Source organism: Carettochelys insculpta, chromosome 15 (genome assembly GCF_033958435.1).
Source record: "Carettochelys insculpta isolate YL-2023 chromosome 15, ASM3395843v1, whole genome shotgun sequence".
NCBI lineage: Eukaryota > Metazoa > Chordata > Testudines > Carettochelyidae > Carettochelys > Carettochelys insculpta.
The window spans coordinates 5979817-6003189 of NC_134151.1; the positions used below are offsets into that span (position 1 = coordinate 5979817).

A 23373-nucleotide genomic window follows, 5' to 3' on the forward strand; every position below is an offset into this window, starting at 1 on the left:
TCCAGGTCACACAGGCTACAGCTACATGAAAGAGTTTTTCTGACAAAACTGGGCTTTTGTCAAAAAGCCTCACAGAGCGTCAACAAGCAAAATGTGCATTGTTAACAGATTGTCGACAAAACCCTGGCACATCCGCTGGCAGCATTGTATCTCTTCGTTTTCAGGTATAACACCTTTGGCAACAGTTTCCTGTCGACTAAAAAGCCCTGTAAATGCTCAGGGGGCGCTCTGATGACAGACAGGGCTTCCAGTTTGACGAGCTTCTAATTGGCTGTTCTGTTGAGAGAGTGGCTTTTGTGCATGGCCATGATCTGTCGACAGAAATTTTGCTGGAAGAGCTCTCCCAACCATCACTTCTGTTGACAGATGCTTTCCATGTAGACGTAGCCACAGAGAATCAGTGGAAAGACAAAGTCAGGTTCAGATCTCCTGACTAGTTATTTTGTGGTATATCAGACAGGAACCACGGGACTATGGTTAGACTGGAGTTTAGGGGGTCTGGTGTGTGTTTCCAATTCTGCTACAGACTCCCTGAGTGACTTTGAGAAAGTTACTGATTTTCTCTTTTTCTTGTGAAAAATTAACAATTTGTTGCATTCCTGTGGTCTTTAGAGATGATGCAATGATAAATTTACCTCCACCCTGAATAACTGCCCTTCCCATTGCGAACTTGTGTCTTAGTTAATTTTTTTTAACTCAAACCCAGCCACTGTATCTTGCTATGCCTTTCTCTGATAGCTTAAAGATCTCCCTAATATCAGGTCTCCTCTACTTTTATAAATTGCATTAAGACCTACAGCTGAAATGTTTTCCTATTAGGCCATATTTATGGGTACTGTATAAAAGTTTGAATTATGGCTCACAAAGGTGACACCTGAGCACCAATCACAATGAAAAGCCCATCTAGTTTGTCTTGTATTTTTTAAAAACTGTTAACATACTCTGATATTTTAAGAACTTGTGAAACAAATGGAGCATGGAAAACAGAGGTTCTCCAGGCTGGCTTAATGCTGGTCCCCTTGAATACAATGAAACTGCAGTTAGCGCAACACTGAGTGCCAAAAGAGTACATTCTCTAGGATGGCGACTGTGGCTGCTTGTCTGTGAAGCACATTGCATATCCTGATTGTTCTGTTAATAATCTGTGACCACAATGATGGGGAATGCACATCACAGGTATCCGGTCTTTACATATATTTATTCCTTAAGGGTACAATTCACCCCAGGCACAAGGCTAGATCAAGGCCTACACACCACATAAGCTGGTGTGCAGAGTCGAATGCTTTAACATTTTTGGCACTTGACTATACTCTTACATGCAGGATAAATCTTGAAAGTTGGAACAAAGCTGTTTGATTTATATCAGGTGTGGTTTTACTGCTCCACTTGAAATGTCATTTAATTATTTCCCTGGTGACCATAATAATTACAACCTGAAGGGATTCTTTTATCAGTCTGCACATCAGCACTGAATGTTCATGGCCAGATGCATAAGGGATTTTCTAATTACATTTTTGTTAATAAAGAAAACACATTTTAAAAACAACAACAATGGGTCAGTACAACCTGTTGCTTGACATAAGAATAAAGCACATGTAACCTGGGAGACCACTGATAAGAGAGAGTGAAGTCTGTGCTCTGCAGCCTTGGCTGCCGGCCAGCTGGGTTTTAGCTGGTGTAGCAGAGCACCTATCTTTAACTGCCAAGACCTAAGGCTCAACCCCTCTGGCCCACAACCAGGTCTGTCTGCCTTACACACAGAACGTTGACAATGAATTGGTTAATCAGTATTAGAAAAATAATGCCCCACTGCCATCTCTAATCAATGCATTATAGTTACTTAATCTGAGCTTCAAATCTTAAAGTGTATGCAACTTTCCCATTAGAGTTCCTTAACTTATGTTACACATGAGTATGGAAATGAATGTATCTATGCTGATTTGCACAAGATAAATGTGGCCATTTATTCATTGGAAATCCTTACATATCTTTAGTCCTTCAGGGTACAATTCACCCCAAGCGGAAGGCTAGCTGAAGGCCTACACACCACAGGAGCTGGTTTGCACTGTTAATTATGAACATACGCATTGTGTCAGCCCTCTTCAGTGGGATGGATCTCACCTAGAATGAGAGGGAGGTAAACGTTTATTGGCACTGGACGTTTTTTAGGCTCTGCCCTACAGACCAGCATGAGATAAGTTGAATTGTAGCAAATATTCAGCTCTCAATCCCCTATCTCTTTTTAAAACAAATTAAATGGAGTAAGGACTAGAGCCCCCTGTGAAAAATTTTGACTTTGGGGAGAAATGCAAATACCAAATTTTTAATTTTGGAATCCTGCTATGATGCTTTATGGGAGTTGAATCTGTGTGCCTCATGCTCTGGCTGCCCTCTATAATCCACATTCACTGGTTGGACTACACGTACCATTATGCATGACACATTGTGCATTAGGCTTCCCTGGCCTTTATTATTTTTTTTTTAATTTTTTTTAATGTGTTATGGAAGGCGTGCTCCAGCTGGGCCCTCTATTTAATGGACTTTGAGCTTTAATGGACACCTTGTCAGCCCCATTAGTCTGTTACATTGAGGATTTACTGTATTATTGTCACTTGCCTTTCCAATATGCCTTATGTTACTATACTACAGGCTGAACCTCTCTAATTCGGAACTCTCTCATCCAGCAATATTTGTAATTGGGCATGATTTTAATTAGTTGGTTGACTATTTATCATGCATGTGGCTATGTTTCCTGTGGTTCCATTTGGTTTACAGTCACCAGTCCTGGGGCTGCGTATTGCATGCTGTTACGATGTTTAGCTGTAATTTACCCCTAAATGTCTTCTAAGGGCTGAGTAAGCAGTGGAGGAGTTGTTAATGTGCTAGACAATCCTGACATTCCTTTATTGTGTTGTCTGGCAAATTCTATCATCCAGCACCAGTCAGGTCCTGAGGCTGCTGGACTAGAGTGGGTCAACCTGTATACCGACTTTACATATAAGGATATTTTCATTGAGCTGTCTTGGAAGATGCCACATCTTTTCCTGGAGTCATTATAGATAATTCAGAATATCTCATGCATTCAGGCAGTTTAAATTGCTCCTCTCTATCTGCATGGCTTTGCATTTGTTTTTGAATTTGCTTTCGTCATAACGTTGCAAAGATTCTTAGGCCTGTTAAATCTTTCCGCAGCTTCACACAATCTTCCCTAACACACTAATCTCAGTCACTTTGTGTGCTCGGTAAATGTTTTCCCCTCACTGGCTGGTAACTCTGTAATAAACAAAAGACACAGTTGCAATTTGTTTTCTGGCTGCTGTGCTTTTAGATGCATAGGAATCCCCTTTAATCATCAGGGGCAGCAGCCAGTTTGCATCTTGGTTGGATGCAGAATGCTGCAGAACGAGTCAGTCTGTCTTACCTTCTCACATGAAGAGGTAGGAGCAGAGCAGTTTTGCTAAGGTGAAATGAAGGTGGTCTAGATAGAAAATGTATGTTAGTCTAACCTGCGTATGGACAGTAAATGATATTCTCATCCCCTGGAGCTTTCTTTAAGAGGAAGGATGTACCTAAGGTCCTGATATCCTGTGCTTGCATTAGAAATCCCGCAGCACTCCTAGCAAGTGTCTAGTTTAATTCTAGTCTCTGTAATTAACCACAGTCTGCCAGCATGACAGGTTCCTAATTTCTACTGCTTTCACTTCTTGCCTTGACGCGTAGCGTGGAATTGCAGTGCTGTAGCGGCAGTGTTTTGCTCTCGAGGCGGTTGCATTTTGCTGGCAGGTAAAAAGCTCCTCGAATATATTTTTCTGATCACTGCTGCAATTCTGAAAATGGTAACATGTGCTTGTGTAGCGCATTTCAGCTGAGGTGCTCAAAACACATTATAAATGTCAACCTCAAACCTCCGGGTGGTGCGTGAACATATTTACAAATGAGTAAAGAAAGACACTGATAAGTTCAGTGTCTTGCCTAAGGCTATTCAGTGGGTCATATATTGGGCCTGAGTCCTGCAAATGTTTATACTTGCAGAAAATCCTGGTGGAGTTAATAAAACCTCTTCCATATTTAAAGTTGCTCATTTGCATAACTGTTTGCAGACTCAGGGGCCCTTTGGTGGAAAGGCTCCTCCTCAGCTGGTATCAACAGCAGAGTTTAGGTCTTGTGCCTCAGTGAGTACCTGAGGAATGACCATTCCTCAAGTCATACTGACAGATAGTGATCCATGCTGCAGTCCCACTCTGCCCTTGTCCCACCCATCTTTTCCATGCTCCAAAGCAATTGCTCCAATGATTTTGGCCTAAAATCATTGACTTGGGCATGCACTTGTGGTCATGCTCAACTTTCCATGCATGCACTTTTAAAAAGGTAGGGAATACTGCATGGTGGACTGGTGGTCTGGATGTTTTGCCAGCAGCAGCCTTTCTGGGTGTAGTTATAATCCAAACTTCAGCTTAAGCCATCTCTGCTAAGTCAGGAGTTGCTCTTAATGTTCAGATCTTTGATTTACCCCAGCTGAGAATCTGCCTACTGCAGGTTGGTCCTCTTTGTATGTTATAAAATCTATTTAACTGTTGTCTACTGGCTGGCAAAGCGTTCCTGGATTTTACTCTTGGTTCTGCCACTGAACTGCTCTGTGACCTTGCTTCCCTAATATCTGCTAACAACACATGGCTAATAGAAATACGCTCAAACTGCCACCCTGCAGCCAAACATGCCAACCCTTTTAAGTAGAGTTGCCAAAGTCCCCTCTACCTCCCAGATGCTACTGCAGCCATGCCAGGAGATTTTTGGCCACTAAAGGGAGTGGGACTAAGGCAGGCTCTGCATGGTGCCAATGGGACCTGTGGGGATGGTGCCTGCAAGGAGGGGCAGTGTTCAGACCTCTGTGCCCTCCCCCGGGGCTGTAGGGATGTGCTGGCTAATTCTGGGAGTGATGGGGGTGAGGGCAGGCAGGGAGCCTGCCTTAGCCCTGCTGTGCTGCAGACTGGGAGCTGCGTGACGTAAGCACCACTTGGTTGGAGTCTGCACCCCTCATCTTCCCCTGCACCTCAGCCCTGTACCCAGCCTTCTCCTGTACCCAAATTACACCCCCTCCTGCACTCCAATGCCCTACCCGAGCCCTGTGTGGTCTCCTGCACCCAAACTCCCTCCCAGGACTGTCACCTCTCACGCACCAACCCCCTGCCACAGCCTGATGAAAGTGAATGGATGAGGGCGAGTGGAGGGAGAGAGCTGGGGTTAGGGGCTTAGAGAAGGGGGAGGGGTAAGGGAAGAGGCAAGAGTGTTTGGGTTTGTGTGATTAGGTACTTGGCAACCCTGCATATGTGAGTGACTGCAAAACTGGACCTGGCTTTGAAGCTTCCCTAAGGCCTCTAGGTAATCATGGGGGGAGGGGACAGAAATCCCCTCTCCAAACATCAGGAGAGATGACATTGAGTTCTTAATTTTGCACTTTGAGCCCATCACAAATTGATGAGGTCAGTCTTGCCACTACCCTGCAGCGCAGGCTGGCGTTACAGTCCCCTATGTGACAGCCCAGAACACAGATGCTCAGAGAAGGGAAATGAATTGCTGAAGGTTGGCGGGGACAGTGGCAGAGGGAAGAGACTCCAGCCTCCCTGACTCTGAGCCCTATGATTCAACCACTGAAGTCTTGTTTACGAAATGACCAACATTCTCAATAAAGGAAGACCCAGTGTCATCAAGCACAGATCATTTGTTCTGGACAACACAACATTTAACCTCTGGGCACACGCACACAGTCAAATGTTGACCTACTGCACAAATAATAATGGCTTTGGTGGAGTAGGACCCTAGCTCCTGGGGCAGATTTCTCCCCCCCCCATCCCCGACAACACAACACACGCGTCACATGTGGCAGGGACATTTCTGACAATAGTTAACAAGATGCTGAAACAGCTCCCCCCCGACTGTTCATCCTGTGCTGCAGGGAAGTGTAAAGACTATGGGATTTAGTCAGTGGAAGCTGGCTCTCAGATCAACCTCTAAGCTCTGCTTTAGTACAAATAATAATGCACACGCTTCAGCTCTAATCAGTCTCCCAACATCTGTGCGTTCCTTTGTCTTACCTTTTCTGTTACTGGAGCTGGGGCCACTCAGGCAGAGCAATTCACCTATGTGGAGCAACTGCCAGGCTCAGGACCTGTGTTAAAAAATAAAAGCAGAAAGGGTCTGCTCTGGTATGGGAGTGTGGAGAGAGGAGCCCAGGCAGCCTTGTCCCATTCCCTTTGAGCCTCTGAGCAAGGTGCCAGGGGCATCTTGGTGCTTATGTTCCCATCTTGCAAGGAGTGGGACACTTCAGTGCTGACTTTGGTGGTAGAAATGCTATTGCATGCAGAGAGGCCGCGTTCTCCCCTTCCACACTGCCCCAGCAGAGGGTGTATACACGGCTCCCTATGAAAAGGCTTTCCAGAAGCTGCGTATCTTCACAGTAGCTTCAGTGCTTCTTAGCACACCTGGCCCAATTCAGATTCTACACTGGTGCATAGCCCTTGCCCTCAGGGACATCTGGGCCAGTGACAGAAGGCCAGACCTTAAGTTGGTGTCAATGATCAAATCTCTTTTGCACTTGCACATGAGGAACCAGGCCTATCTCCAGTGAAATCGAAGGACCTAGGACAAATGAGACCTGTTGATGCTCTGGTCCCCGTTGTGTAGCTGCTGTGAACAGACAAGCCACTTCAACCTCACTGAGGTGCCTAGTCTGGCTCAGGCAGTCTAATTCCGACAACCTGGCGAATCACAAGTAGGGTACATGCAAGAGGCACAAATATGCACATGCAGGTCTACATGGCGTATTAGCGCTGTCACTAAAAACAGCTTTGTAACTTTCATTCCAGCTTGGCACCTTTGGGTGACTGAAAAACCTCAGTTCCCAGCTTTTAGATGTCACTAAAGGGTGGGAACAGCACAATGGCAAGCACTATCAATATGATCAAACTTTAGCTGCTGAGAGGCTGTATAGAGTTGAGTTAGGCATAGCAGTATAACTTTGAAGCACTAACACCCCTTAGGACAGTAGACTGGCACACAGTAGTTCTGCATTAGAGCACTGACCTTGCCACTGACCCTCTTTGTAACCTTGGGCCTCTCCCTTAATCTTCTCATGCCGCTACTTCCTAACTACAAAAATGCACATTAAAGCAGGCGTTTGCTAGTGCTTGTTAGCACTAAGGTTTGAAAACATTTTCACTTAGAAAGTGTAGTTTTCAACCACTGTAGAACACCTGTTTTACAAAATAATTGGGATTGATGAATTCTTGGAACCAAGGTGTTTATATAGTAAAACATCTGAAAATCACAGGCAATGAAGTGTGTACATTGCAATATGGTTCACTAGAGTACTTTCTTCTTGTTCCTCGTTCTGCTGCAAAGCTATTTCCAATGCATGTGCAGAGGTGTTGATGTGCTCTTCATCAACATTGATGTGGTTGTATATTATGTTTTCATCAGGAAACATGGTTTGCAGAAATGGGTGTTTGTAAGGTTTGTGTTAATAACAACTGAGGTCTTTATTGTACTCCTAAATCTTAGGTACCTTCAGTTTGGGGGAGGCAGGCTAAAAATGCTCATGCTTACCCATGCCCCAAAGTGAGAGGGGTTTTGTGCAAAAACTATTTATGTGTTTGTAAGTGAAGGGGGAAAAAAAAACAAACCAAACCTCCCTCCCCCATTATACAAATTCTTGCTGTGTTGCTTTTTTTGCTATAGCCAAAGCAGAAATGATCTGAAAGTGGTTACATGGATTGTAAGTAATTGTGGTGCTCATTTGATTAAAGAACTGTGTGAGAGTCATGCCTCACACAATGTGGCCTACCATTATACTGCTTTATTGTTTCATTACCTACAGGCCCTGTTTGCCACCATGGCCATGTTGAGGTAGGCACTTTATGGCAGATATTAAAAGACAATCCCTGGCTTAAAGCTCTTACAATTTAAACAGATATGAGGAAAGTGGGAGGAGAACCAGATGTTTGCCCAGGGTCACCCAGAAAGTCAATGACCGAGCTGAGCTAAGACCCCAAGGCCTTTGACTTCCAGTGAAGAATTCTACCCTCTAGAACAGTAAGAATAAATCCAGCAAGGTGTGCACAGTTCCTGAGGATATGTCGGCTGAGAATAGAATGGCTTGTCTGGCTCATGATACCTGGCTCAGGCTCAAAGTGATAAATCAGGGGAGGAAACGAGACTCATTTCATTCCATGAAGTGAATTAAGATGCCCCGTAGTTTGGATATATGATCAGGACAGTAGGGGTCCCATCTTCAATCACCCCAAATCAGCTCACCTATTTAGCAGGTGCACAGAGCAAGCCATGAAAACAGATTCCGAGCACAGAGGCTCAGAACCTGACAAGGTTTGTGCCGGAGTGGGAGAAAGGCAGGCTGAAACGCGAGCATTTCCAGCATATGGGTGTGCATTTGGGTAGGCCTGAACCCCAGGCTGGAACAGTTAGCCGTGCCCCTGTCCACCATAGCCTGTTCATGGATTCACAGACTCCAACGCTAGAAGGTACCCTGGTGATCACCTAATCTGACTTCCTGTACCACACAGACCACAGAACGTCACCCCAATGATTTTGAGTGCAGCTCTCTTAGGGGGAAAAAAATCTGGATTTGATTTAAAAGTCCAGGCAGAGAGAATCTCCATGCCCATAGCTGTGATCAAGCACTAGAAACATGGACAAAGACAACTTGCCTCCTTTCTGATAGCAGATCTGGATTACAGTGCTTGGCAGCTATTAAGATGAGCTTGATCTATGGATTAAGTAGGGGATTCAGTGCCAAGTATTTCAATGACCTCATTATCAAATGTTACCACCAGAACTGGCACCCTAGATTCCACTTGTGGTGCTTCTGTACACCGGTGTTTCCCAATATTTGGCCACAGAGCCCCCTTACATTGAATGAGTTTTGTGGACCCCCCATTCCCAGGCTCTTCCCCATTCAGGCCCCAAACCCTCCCTGCATCTCCAGGCTTAGCCAACCACAGCCTCCAAATTTGCCACCCTGTCCCCAAGCTTTTACTTCCCCATTCCAGGCTTAACTCCTCTGAGCCCAAAACCCACCCCACCACCATCCCCAGGGTTAACCTTCCTCAGCCCTGAATTGGACCCTGGCACTAAACCATCCATGGTGCTGGCTGGGAAGCTTACACCAGGTGGCCATGTGCACCCAGAAGAAGGAAGGCTGGTGTGGAGGTGTTCCACTGGCGGGGGTTAGCTGAGCCATGACCGCTGGAGGGGGTGTAGCCATTAGGGTAGTGGGGCAATGGAGGGGCTGTCTGTGGCTCCCTGCCCTGTTGCTGCTGAAACAATGGAACTAAGTCCAGTTGGTTTAATGGCCAGATCCCTCCCGCTGCCCAGCTGCCCAGTAAACCAATTACATTGAGTTCTACTGTTTCGGTGGTGGCAGGACAGGGCGCCACACAGGAGTCAGCTGTTGCAATGGAATTTTCTCACAGAACCCTTATTTTCACTTCACAGAACCCCACGGCTCCAGGGAACACCATTTGGGAAACACGGCCATACACTAACTGCAGCAGAAGTCAGTGAGCCCTGCATATGGTGCCAGAGGTGAAGAAAGGAACAGATTTTTTTTCCTGCATTGCAGCTTTTACCTGCTCCGAGTCTGGGTGTATCTGAATTTTAGATACATTCAGTAATAACTTAAAGGGTATGTTAGTAGAAATTATATGGTGTGATGATTTATTTAAAATTGTTGCTCAAAACCAGGCGTGCTAAATTTGTTTAAACATATGCTTGTGAACCACGATTTGAGTTAGCTCTACAAGCTGCTTGGCACTACTCACTGAGCAATCAGACCAATGCCAGCAGCATAAAACTGTTTGTTGGATAGTCAGTGAAGTTCTAGTGACATCTAGTGTTCCAAATGAAAACTGTGCACTCATATGGAGTATATAGTATATGCGAATTTAAAACACCAGTATTGATGATATTGTATAACTCCGTAGATAGTCATACTATTCACCACTTGAAGAAACATGGCGTGAACAACATAAGTACGAGTTCTCTGGGTTAAAAATAAGTTCGCATCACCATATTTTACTCCCTCCACAGGAAATTCATTTTACAAAAATCAGACCTGTTTATTTAGCCAGAGAGGGAGCCTGAGCTTTGTAGACAGGATGGAAGAATCTCTTTGCAGTAGTAACTAATAATGTGTCGGTATTTAAAAGGAAAAAATATGACAACCTTGGAACTGTTTGCTAGCCTGCTGTCTGTCCTCAGCAAAATCACGAAAAGGCTGCTAGGAGGCACAAATCAGCAAAGGATTAAAAGATGTTAGAATGTTTAATGCCAGTCAATATCATATGACCTGTCAACCAAATGTGATGTCTTTTTTTCATCAATGGGATCAAAAGGCTGGTTAGTAAAGATAACTGTATTGCTGTAATTTACATGGAATTTTGTCACGCATTTGGTTAGTCCTGCATGTCTTTCTGCTGTAAAAATATCAGTAGTGCGCAAAGTCTAAGTGTAACCCATATTAAATGGGTGAAATCTGATAAACTGATAGCTGACAAAAAGCAATGTAAGTGGGGAGCTGGCATGGAACAGGGTGGGGGTGGGCGGGGTCCCACAGGGCTCCATTTTTATTCCAATCCTCCTCAATATTTTGCTCAATGAACTGGAAGAAAAATACACAGTCATCAGTGGGAAAATTTGTTGACACAAAAATCCATGCAGCAACAAGCAGTGGGGGAGCTCAGTTATATGGGCTGACTGGTTTGCTTGGGAAAGTGATATGCTCACCTTCAACATGCATTGAAGTTCACACATCTAGGAACATGGAATGTGCATCCTACTTCTAAGACTGAGGGTTGTGGAGAGACTGTATCCTGGAAAGCAACAGCTCTGAAAACATTTCTGGCAGATAAATGATTGAACGTGAGCACCTGGTGTGATGCTGAAGCTAAGCAAAAGAGTGTAGGCAATGTGTGAGGGGTGCATGGGAGCCATGTGTTTCCCTGCCCCGGCCCGTGTCACTCTCCTTGCTTTCACTGCTGTCAATGCTGCATGGGAGCAGCCCCTCACTCACCTCCTCTGCAGTGGTGCAGCCTGAAAGCACGACTCCTAGATCAGGCTGCTTTGGGTAGGTGGTGGTGGGGACCCATGCTCATCCCTGCCAGAAGCAGCACAGTGCTTCTGAAGGAAGAAGCAGACAGCGTGGGGCCTGGGCAGTGCAGGGGCACTTGGCCATTGCAGCCTCTAGTATCTCCACACCAGTCGCCTCTGCAGGAGAATGTGTTCTCAGAGGTATCAGGATGGGAATACAAAGCCAGGCCGGGGAGGTGACTGGATGCTAGAGACACCACTACTGAACTGCTGTGTCCAGTGACTCTTCGTAATACCTAGGAGGTGCACTGCTCCCTTATGGTCCTGCCAAAATTTTAATTGTTAAATGGGGTGCCCCCACTTGCCCCCTGCTCCCTTGGGTGGCCTTCCTTACACCCGGTGGAGTCCACACTTCAAAAAGGCTACGGAACCGTGGAAGAGGATTCAGAACAGAGGTACAAGAGTGATTTGAGGGTTGGAATAAGGTGAGAGGCTCAATTGATTTACTTTACTCAAGAGCAAATGACGAGGTGACTTGATCAGGGTCTATAAGTAACAGCACAATGAGATCCACTAGTTCAGAGCTGAACCTAGATAAATTTAGACTGGAAATAAGCTGCACATTTTAACAGTCAGTGTAATTAACCATTGGAACAATTTACCTGGTGATATGGTGACTTCTCGATCCTTTGAGGTCCATGACTCAGGATGGACTGTCTTCCTAGAGGAAGCAGAAATTGCTGGGTGAGGTATGTTGACATTTATTGTGGAAAAAGTCAGACTAGATTATCACAGTGGGCTATCTAGACATAATCTACAGCTTGAATTTCTTGTCTGGCATTCTCTCATCCACTAACATACATTAGCTGCTTAGCATGGGTGTGGCCAAGTTTCTTGTGGTGCCATAAGGTTTGTTTCCAGCCACCAGTCCTGGATGTCAGTGTTCTGTGCTGTTGTGTGGCTGTAATTTACCCCACAAAAGTCTTCTAAGAGCCCAGTAAGCAATGGACGTGTTGGTAATGTGCTAGCCAATATTTACTTCCCATGGTCCGGCTAATTCTCGCATTTGGCACTGGTCAAGTCCCAAGGCCCAGCCTAGAGAGGTTAAAGTTGTAGTTATCCTAAGCTCATGTGCCCTGACCCTCCTAAGCAGAACATGCACCTGATAACATTTTAGGTAGATTGTACTCATGCTGGCGAAGCAAGGCCAAATTCATAGCAAATAATTCCCTGAGCCTGGGAAGGGATGTCCAAAGGCTGATGCTCATAAAAGAAATAGTCTTGGAACCTCTACAGAATGCAGTAATCGAGGGATGGATCTGAAGTGCTTCAGCCAGGGAGTCATCAGCGCAGCCAGTGATGTGGGTGGAAGCTTTTGGACACTTTTGCTTTAGTCTCTTCATGGTGCTCCGTGGCACCTGGGCTGCTCCACAATAAGGATTAGAGCAGTATCCAGACAGCTATAATTTTACACCAACAAGCAAGAGTCCGAAGGGACTATTCTGCCAGTCAGGAACTCCTGCAATCATGTCCCCTGCACTGGGTATAGGAGATTATGTTTGTTTCACTCTGTACAAGTGGGAGAGAATTAACATATAAGAGACTATAGTCTTGGCATAAACTTGTAATTATTTCTAGTACAAATGGCATGAAAAGCACATCTCAGTTGTGTCCTTTACATAGGTCAATCACAATTGTTTATTCCCTATTTTTCTTTTTGCTAAAGAAAGATGACAGCTGCTATCAAGTATTTTATTTTAAGAAATGCTAAGAATGCATCAAAAGTGCAGGTGACTGGTTGTTTTTCTGTTAGGTAGTCTATTATTTTTATAGACCTGCTGAGAACGCCACCAGATCCTGATACCATGTGGCATCCCTGGGGTATTTTACCCTGGATTGGGGTGGCTAGTGCAACTTCCTCAAAATGAGCCTTGTATTGTTCTATTTTGAGGTTCATTGCAACAATGCATATTTTAAGGTTAACCACTTCAATGTGATGGGACTGTGTTGTTTGGCTGCTGGGCCTATTTTACCCCCTATTTGCCCAAGAGCTCCAAGAAATATGTGGTAAGAAATAAAAAAGCTACAATCAGATTAAAAGAATGGCTGGAGGCCTTGTCTTTCAGGTGACCAAGCCAGCTAAGGAAGAGTGAAGCCTCAGGATCCTGAGACAGATGACGACAGAGGAAGGCAATCAGGACATTTCTACCAGCTTTGCCCAGGCTCTCAGTATGGTTGGTCTTGATTACAGCCAGCAACTGTTGCCAGGCCTTTGACTACTGCGTAAGTCCAAAGCAGTGGTGGGCAACGTGTCCCACTGAGGTTCCACAGGAGGCCAGTAACTCAGTTCCTGTCCCTCTTCCCCACACATCTTTTAAGCACCAGGGCACAGAAGCCCTGCACTTTCTGCTCCACCTCTCCTGCCCAGCACTTCCAGGGTGCCACAAATCTGCTGATTCGTGCATCTTCCCTGTTCCTTCCAGGGCTTTAATGCCACAAATCAGCTGTTTGCAGCTGTGTAGGCTCTGGGCGAGATGAGAAGACGCAGTAAGTGTGGGGCTCCGGGGCCACACTGTGTGAGAGGTGCATGGGGCAAGGGAGCAATGAGGGGGTTCAAGAGTCACAGGTAAAACCCTAGTGGGCCATGGACTTCACGTTGCCCATGAAGCCAACTAACACACTCACTGATCGAGTTTGCCCACTGTTTGACCAGAGACCAAGTAAGCTGGAGAGTTCAAAACCATTTTTATCTTAAGTGCCTTTTTTGTTGTAGTTTTACTTTTGGTTTCTATTAACTGGAAGACATTCCTGTGCTGATTATTTTAGCGTATAAGCATGTGTCTGAGTATATTTGTCTCTGCAAAAAACCTTCTCAGGGTGGCACAAAAGCATAATCTGCTACATAAATCTTGCCCCAGCCTCTGCCTTCAGCTGGATGAAGGTATGTGTTTTGTCAGTGTCCAAATGAAATTGCCAGTTGTGAACTGAGAGAAAGTTGTGACACTTCTGCTTGTCAACGCCTCTTAGTTATGGCTGTAGCTCTGTTGCGGGTGACAGGGAAAGGCAACATTAGCTACCACTGAATGAAACTTAACTAAGACACCTTCATTGGCCTTGAGACTGTGGCCGAGATATAAACCATTTCTTATCAGCCCTCTATTTACCCACCTAATTGTTGATGTCATTGCCCTGGATAAAAAGGGTGCTCTGTAACTGAGCAATCACCTACTTACTCCCTGTATATTCTGTTTTAGGAATTATCAGGATTTGCTGGGTTAATTTGATGCTTCACTTGAACTGATGACTTTAATATGGAAAGACAACCTCACCTGCTGAGAGTCTCTGGAGAGGATTTGCCTCCACAGGCCCAGCCTGCTTTTCTTCCTGTGAACTGGGCTCAGTTTCTGCCCTGCCAGAATCAGGCTTGCTTTCTACCTGGCCAACATCAGGCTTCGAAAAAAAAAAGCCTGGCTTTCTGGAATGAGGATTCCAGAGACTGCTGTAATTATGGAGTCTATTGGCCCTAATGAATGCATTGTGCATATGCAAGTGTTTTCAGAGCAGTTTAATTTGACTTAATTTACTTTAATGCCCCCGTGTAGACAAGCCCTTAATTGCAGTATTGCTGTTAATTTGTTTGACATGACTTTGACCTCAATTTGATTCTAGTTTAACCCTTGGTAAAAGTATTTAGTGTTTTTTGTCTTAGTGAGAGGATTTGTTGATTTTATTTTTAGTAATATTTATATCAAAGCATAATTTTTCTTTCCAGAAGCAATCCAAGATGGAACCATTGAAAAGCTTTCTCCACAGCAACCGAGTCACCTAGTTAGCATCTCTAAGTTACCCCTATGACGTTCACACAAAGATTGCTCCATGCAAAGACATACGTGGCTCCACTGTGGTTTAGTTTTGCTTTCCAACTTCAGAGTGGCACAAAAGGAGCTGAATGGTGCAGAACCAGGCTCATTGGGTAGGGGAAAGTGGTAAAAAGGCTAAAACTGAGGAAATGAAGTAATTTACGATGACAGTGATCTCCAGGGGACCATGTTAGCTTCACAAAGCTATAGAAACTCTTAGCATGATGACTAAATAGCCCTACATGTGGGCTAGGTGCATTTTGGCCAGATGTAGCCCAAGGACTGTTACTGGAGGACGTCAGTGGTAAACGCTGAACTGGGAGCTTAGATGCTGGTTGTACCTATTAGCTCAAAGCCCAGGTTGAGTTTCCCATTCCATTAGTGTCTAATCTAGGGAGCCACCATCTTGGGGCAAAGGGTATGCTCCGTGGACAGTTCCCTGCCAGAACCTCAACAATTTCACCCCCAGGAGGTTGTTGTGGGTGTCAAGAATAAGCTACCAACAGCCCTCATGCCTATCTTGTGACACATCCAGCAATCCAGCCACTCGGCTTTGGCCTTCCCATCATGCCTGGGTAAAGCTCAATGGCTGCCAAACCTATGTTGCAGCCATCAGGTGAGCTGCTAATGACTAAGTGGGGTTTTGGTGATTCCTCCTTTGCTGCTGTGGCCAGTTAGAAGAAGTAGGCCTCATACTGGCAGACAGCACCCATCCAGCAAGGACTTCCTGGTTCCCTCATGGTCTCGCACAACACCCTTCCCTCAGCTACTGTAGTCACGTAGATGAACGTTTGATTTGACTGTCAATATAGATGCATTCACTCTCTTTCTGTCTGTGCCTAATTCTTATTCTCCTTACCAGACTCTTTGTCAGGGCCAAATGTATTGTAGACTACTTTACTGGATTATGCAGCCAATTCAGGACAAGGGCAGGCAATGATTTCTATTTGCTTCTTGAAGAAGTGGAATTGTGTGTACAGAAACCCTGACTGGGCCTGCTCCTGTTATAAAAACACCTCCCCTTTGGCTCAGCCGTCTGTTCTCATAGGGTGCAGTCCCACTGTAGTCACTCTCTCACTAAAGCAAAGTTACTGTTTATTCCAAGGCCAACTGTGCACATCTTCTCCTGTGGCTGAACCTGCCTCGGCCTCAAGCTATTGCTCCTTTTTTGCAGCAACAGATTTCATAACAAATTTCCTCAACAGGCTTTGCGGAGGGGCATGTAAACATGTGGTTTTTGTTTGGATGCAGGTAGGCTGAGAGCAGAATAACCCTGATATTATGGCCTAAGCAGGAAGAGCTGATGAATGTGATACAAGACATATCTGCTAAATTCATTGGGGGCTGCTGTTTGACTGAACACCATTGTAGAAAGACATCATGGCCACGTAACTGTATGGTGCTAACTCCATTTTGCCTTGCCATTGCTACAGCCAGACGTCAAGTCAAAATGACTTCCATGGTCATGAAAAGTGCGGAATTGCCCCCACGTCCTTCGAAAGCCAAGATGAGACAGAAGTCATGCAGCCTAAGTGCAATGTTCTCCACAGTGGTTGGACACAATGCCTCATCCCACCTCTTGTGGACAAGACATTCCTATGTTCTTTATGTCCTCTAATGCCTGCCTTAGTCTATGGAGAACTGGCCCAAGAAGGGTGCCAATCACAGTGGTGCAGACACCGATCTTCAACTGGAATTAGGCTGATAGCATACTTCCCACGTAGCAAACATTACTGTCAGATTTCTGCAAGCATTCATAGGATCTCTTTGCCCTTTGCACGTTTGTGTGTGGTTTAGGCCCTACAGGCTGTAGCTTAGTAAAATAGTATAATACATAATTTTGTGTGCATTTATCTAAATGTCAGAATGGCTGTTTTCAAACTACAGCTAAAAATGCTTAGCCCAAGAAATCAGTTCTGCTTAGACAGAGGTTTTATGCATTTTCTTGATGTTATTTCAATGCCAAATAGCATTATTTCACTATAGCCAAAATAGTGAAGGAAGACTTAACATACCAACACTTTCACCAACTTTTACTGAGTGTATTTTGAGTGATGTACCCGAACGTCTCATATTTAGTTGGGGATAAGAGTTTCAGAGGTATGTGCCTATGTTAAGTATGCATACGTGCAGATACATATTCTACTCAAAGTGCCAGTTCAGCGGTACCATTTGGCACATAGTCTGGTATGTATGTTGGGAACAGGGATCAATATTTTAAAAACCTGGTCCAGGATTTTTAACCTGACAGTGTCCCTTCAACAACTGAGCACTCCCCAGGCTACAACAAGACCTGCTCTTGTGCATCTTTTATTTTCATTATTAAACTCAAAATCTTTAAAACTGTTCAACAAAATATCATACAAATTGTCATTGGCTAATAGCATTTGTGAAGCGATGCATTGCTGCTCCTTCAAAATGGCTTCAGTTTGCACAATTTATATTATTTGCCCATATTTCCTTAAGTCTATCGTGGTACTTGCATGATGAAGAAAAAAGTTACACTGCTGCACGGGCATCAAAAGAGTTTTTAGGCTGACACAATGGTGGTGTGTTGTTCAGGATGTGCCAGTGATGCCAATATTCTGCCTAAAACATTCAAACACTGCCATTTTGCTTATGAGATCAGTATTGTCATGGTTCACATTACTCATGATTACTCACAACATTGCAATGCTTTCAAAGTAACAGGAAAACTAACACCCAAAGTAGCAGACACGTTACATTTTATGCATCATTATTGACATTATTTTCAATTGATTTGTTGCCTAATATACATCTTACGCTCTTTAAAAGTGCTGGCATGGTTATGTAGATTAACTAACAACTTAAGCCAGACAAATCATCTGGAGAAACAGTCACAATTTTGAGAAACGGCGGTCAGCTCACAGCACTGATGGATATTCTAACTAAGAAGCCAGCACAGTAACTGCCTCCTGCATACAAGTTTTATGATGGGATGAGCTCAGTCACAGTACGCTTTATTTAAGAAGCTGTGGCAGTAAGCGTTGGCCATTATTATTGAAAACCCCATTTATGAATCATGGGAGGGTTTGCAAGTTTACAAACTAACACTCATGGAGAATTTAAAACCAAAAGGCTTTTTCCAAGCACAAAACTCTCACAGTTACTGGATCTTTTTCATCCATGCATGCGTTACACTGAGTTTATAGAGCGAAGGCTACTTGTGCATCAATGCAACGTTGCCAGCCAAATTATGTGATCAGATCCAATATACAATGGACAATTCACGGTTTCTTAAAGAAAGAAACTTTGTCACCATTTTGATTTACATCTAGCACTAGTCAATAAGGGGGAAAGGTCTTCTGTCACTGTCTACAGTAGACGTGAAGATACAGCTGCCAGATGTGCTGGCCCTGCTGTTCTAGGTATCAGTAAGAATACTTGCAGCTGAAGTATCAATGCAAGGTGAAACATCATCACACTGACATAGGGGGCCAATCCTGTACCACTAAAGTCAAAGCAAATTATACCATCGATTTCAGCAACAGGATAATTAGTGCCTTGTCACTCTATGGTCACTGTACAGTCCATAGTTAATGGCAATAGCAAACCACAGGAACTTTGGCACCTGAAAAAAAGGAACTAAAGCAGCACTGTCACTAACACAGGCCTCAGTTCAACAATCCTGAATGATGCCATCTGGAGTCCATGGGATTTCTCACATTCTTAGGTGCTTAAAGTTGATTGTGTTGCTGAATGGAGGCCAGACTCAACAGAAGGTAATTCAACACACTGGAATGTTCGGACATAGTACACCTTGTACAGCAGCGATACTGTACACAGATTAACAAACCTACACATTACAGAGTATCTGCAGCCAACAAAACAAGCCACATCATCATTACAGCAGTTCTGAAAGTGTACGCTGAGAAAATATCAGAGGACAAACTCATCACTGATGTATCTCTACTGTACTCAATTGTGTTACCCAATACATTAATTTGGCTCTAGGTACTGGGGTGTGGCACAGATACTGCGATTAGTGGGGTCTGAAAACTGAATATTTATCAAAGCTACTGGTCTAAGAGAAGACGGTGCTTAACATGCACCCCTTTGAGTTGGCTGATGTTGAGCCCACTTCTCCCGAAAACACTTTGGGTGTCTGTAACTGACAACTTTCATAAATAATCTAATTTTTGTGTGCAGTGTTGTTATGGCCACATTGGTCACCAGAGATTAGCAAGACTAAGTGGGTGAGGCTGAACTGAAAGTGAACTCTGGGGATGGTGGTCTCTCTCACCAAACAGAAGTTGGTCCCATAAAAGTTAGTACCTCCCTCACCTTACCTCCCAGTATCACTTCCAGTGCTTATATCACTTCCACTAGTAATCTTATTTTGTTGTCTACACCTTTAAATTTCTAGGTGTCCATGGGCTGCATCTGCCATATTGTAAGCAGAGTTGATACAGCATGTTACAGAACATACACACTCTCTCACTTAGCCACTTTTTCCCTCTTAAAATGAAATTAATAATTCAAACCAAAAACGTGGAGTTGATCTTTGTATAAATAACTTGGCCTCACATTAAATCTAAGCTTCTGTACCTGAGGGGGGAATTGAAGGAAAAATTAAGAGGCAATGGGATACAATTTCTGATTTACACCACTAAATGGAAGAACCCTAGCACAGATGGACTATGCTACCTTCACAAATTGCCCCTTGCAAAGCACAGCACAACTGCTGGAAGTTGCCATAGCCTGCATCTTCCATAGGCATAAGCTCATCAGTGGTGAGAGGCAGCCAGAAAAGCAAAGGAAGGCGCCAGGTCTGCCCACACTAAAACCTTCCTTCCTTCAATAGAGCTGTTATCTTCAACGGGGCTACTCATATGAGTAGAACTAAGTGCCTGTGTAAGCACATGCCAGGATGTGTTACAGGGACATTTTCTGTGGTGGTGCAAACACAGCAACACAGAGGTATCATCAAATCATCAAGCAATTGATGTGTGGAGCAATGTGCTTTATAAAACACAGGCCTATAGAAACAAGTTGTTCCTTATGTTTTGCATATAAGGAAAAGTTTCCACTTATGGAATATTTGAAATATATTTGCAAAGCTGAGTGGATATTTATAATACAGTCTCTCATACAATAAAAATAGAGGTGTTTCCTGTAGGGAAAGCTGATGGCAACCCTGGACTATGGGAAGTTCTCTTTTTATCCCTTGTTCCCTTTGCCTTCCTGTAACAGCTGTACCTGTGCAATCAGATTTCCTGGTGCCCTGTGTAAATACATTTACTTGATTTTGGGCCTTCTTCTGGACTTCTCAGTACCAAGACCTATTTTGCCATCCTATATTTGGGCAGATGCATCCTCTTAACCCCCAGCCAAGAGGGGTCTCAAAAGAGGAATTTAAAAGCTCAAATAAATCTGGAAATTGGGAAATACCTTGCTTTAAGCCAAAGTAAAGGTCCAAATGATGCCTCTGTTAAGGGCATTCCAAATCATACAGAACGGACAGAGGTTCTTGAGGCAGGGAGCACTCAGAGACCCTCTTTGTAGCTGGAAACATGGGCGATGGAGTGCAGGGAGGGAGGTAAAAGCACACCCCTGCAGTTCTAATATGTTAAAATCACCTTGTCCAATGTTACTCAATAGGACTCACTTGGTAGCACAGAAATTGTGCACAGAAAAGTGTATTCTGCTCCTCTTTAATGTATATTGGTTCAATGTGGCTCTGGTTGGTATATATTAGAATCAACTCCATGAAATTCAATGGAGCGACACCAGTGTATGTGACAGAAAAATCAGGAATGTAGAGTAACGTGGGATACAGTTTTTAAGTGGGATATAGCTTTTAAGTGCCCTCCATTTAACCTAGTAGATAAATCTGGTGTGAGTGTTCAACATCTAAACAGAGACCTCCTGGTAGATTAGGTTTCTTCCCAAGCAAAATAAAGAGGACATTTATACAACATGTCATCTGATGACGGGATGGACTGAGCTTCCGCTCACAATAGACGTCACAGCAAGCTATTGACATGGCGCTACCATAAATGATCAAATTTGCTAGATTAAAAGCAGCAGAACTTGTGACGAGCAAACAGAATGTTGTACATTATTCATTAAACGTCAAGCAGCAGGTCTTGCTCATCAGGTTTTATTAAAACATTAGCATGCCTCCAAAATGAAATAACTTCCATTCAGTGTCTCTTGGGGAGGAGAGATGGGAGTTTGATGCATTCGGAAACGCAGCTCAGCCAGAGATGTCTTACACAATCCTTGTTCACGCAGCACAGCGGAGTTGTAAAAAGCCTTCGGCCAGAAAGAAGGTTTTCATTCCATACAAAGTCTCTATGCTGCATTCCAGGTGCTGTTACATGACGTTCTCAAAGAGCTGTAAGGACCTCATAATATTGTCATCCTGGAAGCAATGAGGAAAAACCACACAGTTAAGAGAGGTATTGCAAAGCCGTGTTCTTACAGTGTTCTGTGATAGATCAGGAACTTGAAGCACAGCCAAGACCAAAAAGTCGTTGCTGCAGGATGGGGTGGCTATAGTTCGATAGCACCATTCTTCCCAGAGGAGCCTGAAATGCTTAGAAGCATGGGTGGTGGGTAATAGCAGCAAGGGAAGGCATTGCCTTACCAAAAAGACTGGGGTGGCCCCACCCGCCACACTGGATGACTGGAAAGGCCGAAGTTTTGACTATGGTGAGGCTTTCTGGCTGTTCAGTTGGGAAGGCTGAGGCTGCAGTGCAGGTGCCTAGCTGCTCCTGGGGCCGTGGTTTTGGGGCAGGGGCAGGGGGAAGTGATGTCTACCCAGGGCTTACTGGGAGGGCAGGACTGGGGCTAGCAGCCACAATAGTGGCTGGGGGCTGGTAAGCATGGAAGGGGTGGGCTTGCTTCCTCAAGCCTGGCCTCCACCCACTGTCCATGAGCTTAGGCTCCGATTCAGCACAGCACTTGGGCACTTTAGGCAGCTTGCAGTGTCTCTCTGTAAGACTTACGCATGTGATTGAAGTTAAGCACACATTTAAATTCTTGGCTGAATAATGAGAGACGTCAGCCCTTTACGGAAACAGGGCCTGTTCTGAGCCCTGTGTGGACCGACTCTAAGCCTGCATGGAGCCCCACTGACTTTGAACTCTAAGATGGGCACTTCCTTTACACACAGGAACTGTCCAGTGTCTCACTTCTGACAACAATGAGAAAGCTGCATTCAAGGATCACTAAGTTCCCCCCTTTCCTCAAACAAACTTCTGGGTTAAAATACACAATGAAGTCTTAACCCCCCCTTGATTTGTACCTCCTGAATCCAAATGACACAATAATGGGGAAAACTTGATTAACAAAGCTTCTCTTGAGGCAAGTGGCAAATTTTCTTTGGAGCTTGATGTTTGCTATACCCAAAGGTGGGTTAAATGAGAAAGCTTTGTATTTCCACCTGTCTCTAAACCTGAGACTTTGGTTTGACCTAAGATCCACTACGAACTAGCTGGTCTGCAAGGCAACTTACCAGTGACCTCAGCCTCGTCAGCAGCCATTACAAATGACTGAAGGAAAGGCTTATGGGGAGGTAGTAGGACAGGAAGACTCATTCCCTTCCCTCTTTCCCCTCTCTAACAGTAGAGGAACTTTTGCTTCTCAAACAGACTTCTATCTCATCCCCAAACCTTTCTTTGAACACCTAGGGAAGTTTGAAAGTGAATTGAGGTTTCTCCCTTGTTCTCCATGGATCAGATAGAGCCCTTCCATCCTACCACTCTCATGTCAAATAGTGTTAGTATCACCTGTGTTTAGACAAGGGAAACAGGTTTTATCAGTCCGTGGTAACGTGACATATGTTTAGTGCAGAGGTGTGGGATTTTCTCTCTTCTGCCTTTAGGAGGCATCTCTTAATTGTTCTTTCAGCTTAGGGCAGGTTTAGAAAAGAGAGGCTGCATATTCCCAATTAAGAGAATTAGCTTTTGCTGTTAAATGTGAAACAGTTATAACTCTGTGTGATTTGAATGATGGACGTTATAGCTGCATAATGTCTAGACACACCAAGAGCAAAGTCTCAGTCCATGAGATGCTGTACAGAGACGACGTAGAAGGCTGGCCCTGCCTCAAAGAGCCTGACAACTAAACAGCCAGCACGACCACACAGGGCGTGTGGAAGGAAATATCTTCCTAATTTTACGGGTGGGGAACACACAGAGGCCATTTTATCTTTAAAAAATGTTTGCCGAGCCCAACAACTTTAATTGCAAATGTTGTTAGGCTCCGCGAACATTTTTTAAAGGTAAACTAGAACTTCCTGAGCTACCTGTTTTTATTTTTATTTAAAAACACACAGGCCAATTAAGTGACTCGCCCACTGTCACACAGGGAGTCTGCAGCAGAGGCTGGAATTTAGTGCCCATCTCCCAAATCCTACTTCACTGATTTACCCACAAGATCATCT

The 23373-nt window shown here is 44.4% G+C and overlaps 1 protein-coding gene across 1 annotated transcript in view; it reads right to left on the bottom strand.

The window, feature by feature from the left end:
- Positions 1–21074: 21074 nt before the first annotated feature.
- Positions 21075–23373, bottom strand: part of KCNIP1 (potassium voltage-gated channel interacting protein 1) — a 485674-nt gene continuing 483375 nt past the window's right edge. Inside the window, exon 8 of the mRNA XM_075009498.1 lies at positions 21075–21348. Within this exon, the coding sequence (XP_074865599.1) occupies positions 21301–21348 (48 nt within the window). The 3' untranslated portion in view covers positions 21075–21300. The remainder of the gene's footprint in view (positions 21349–23373) is intronic.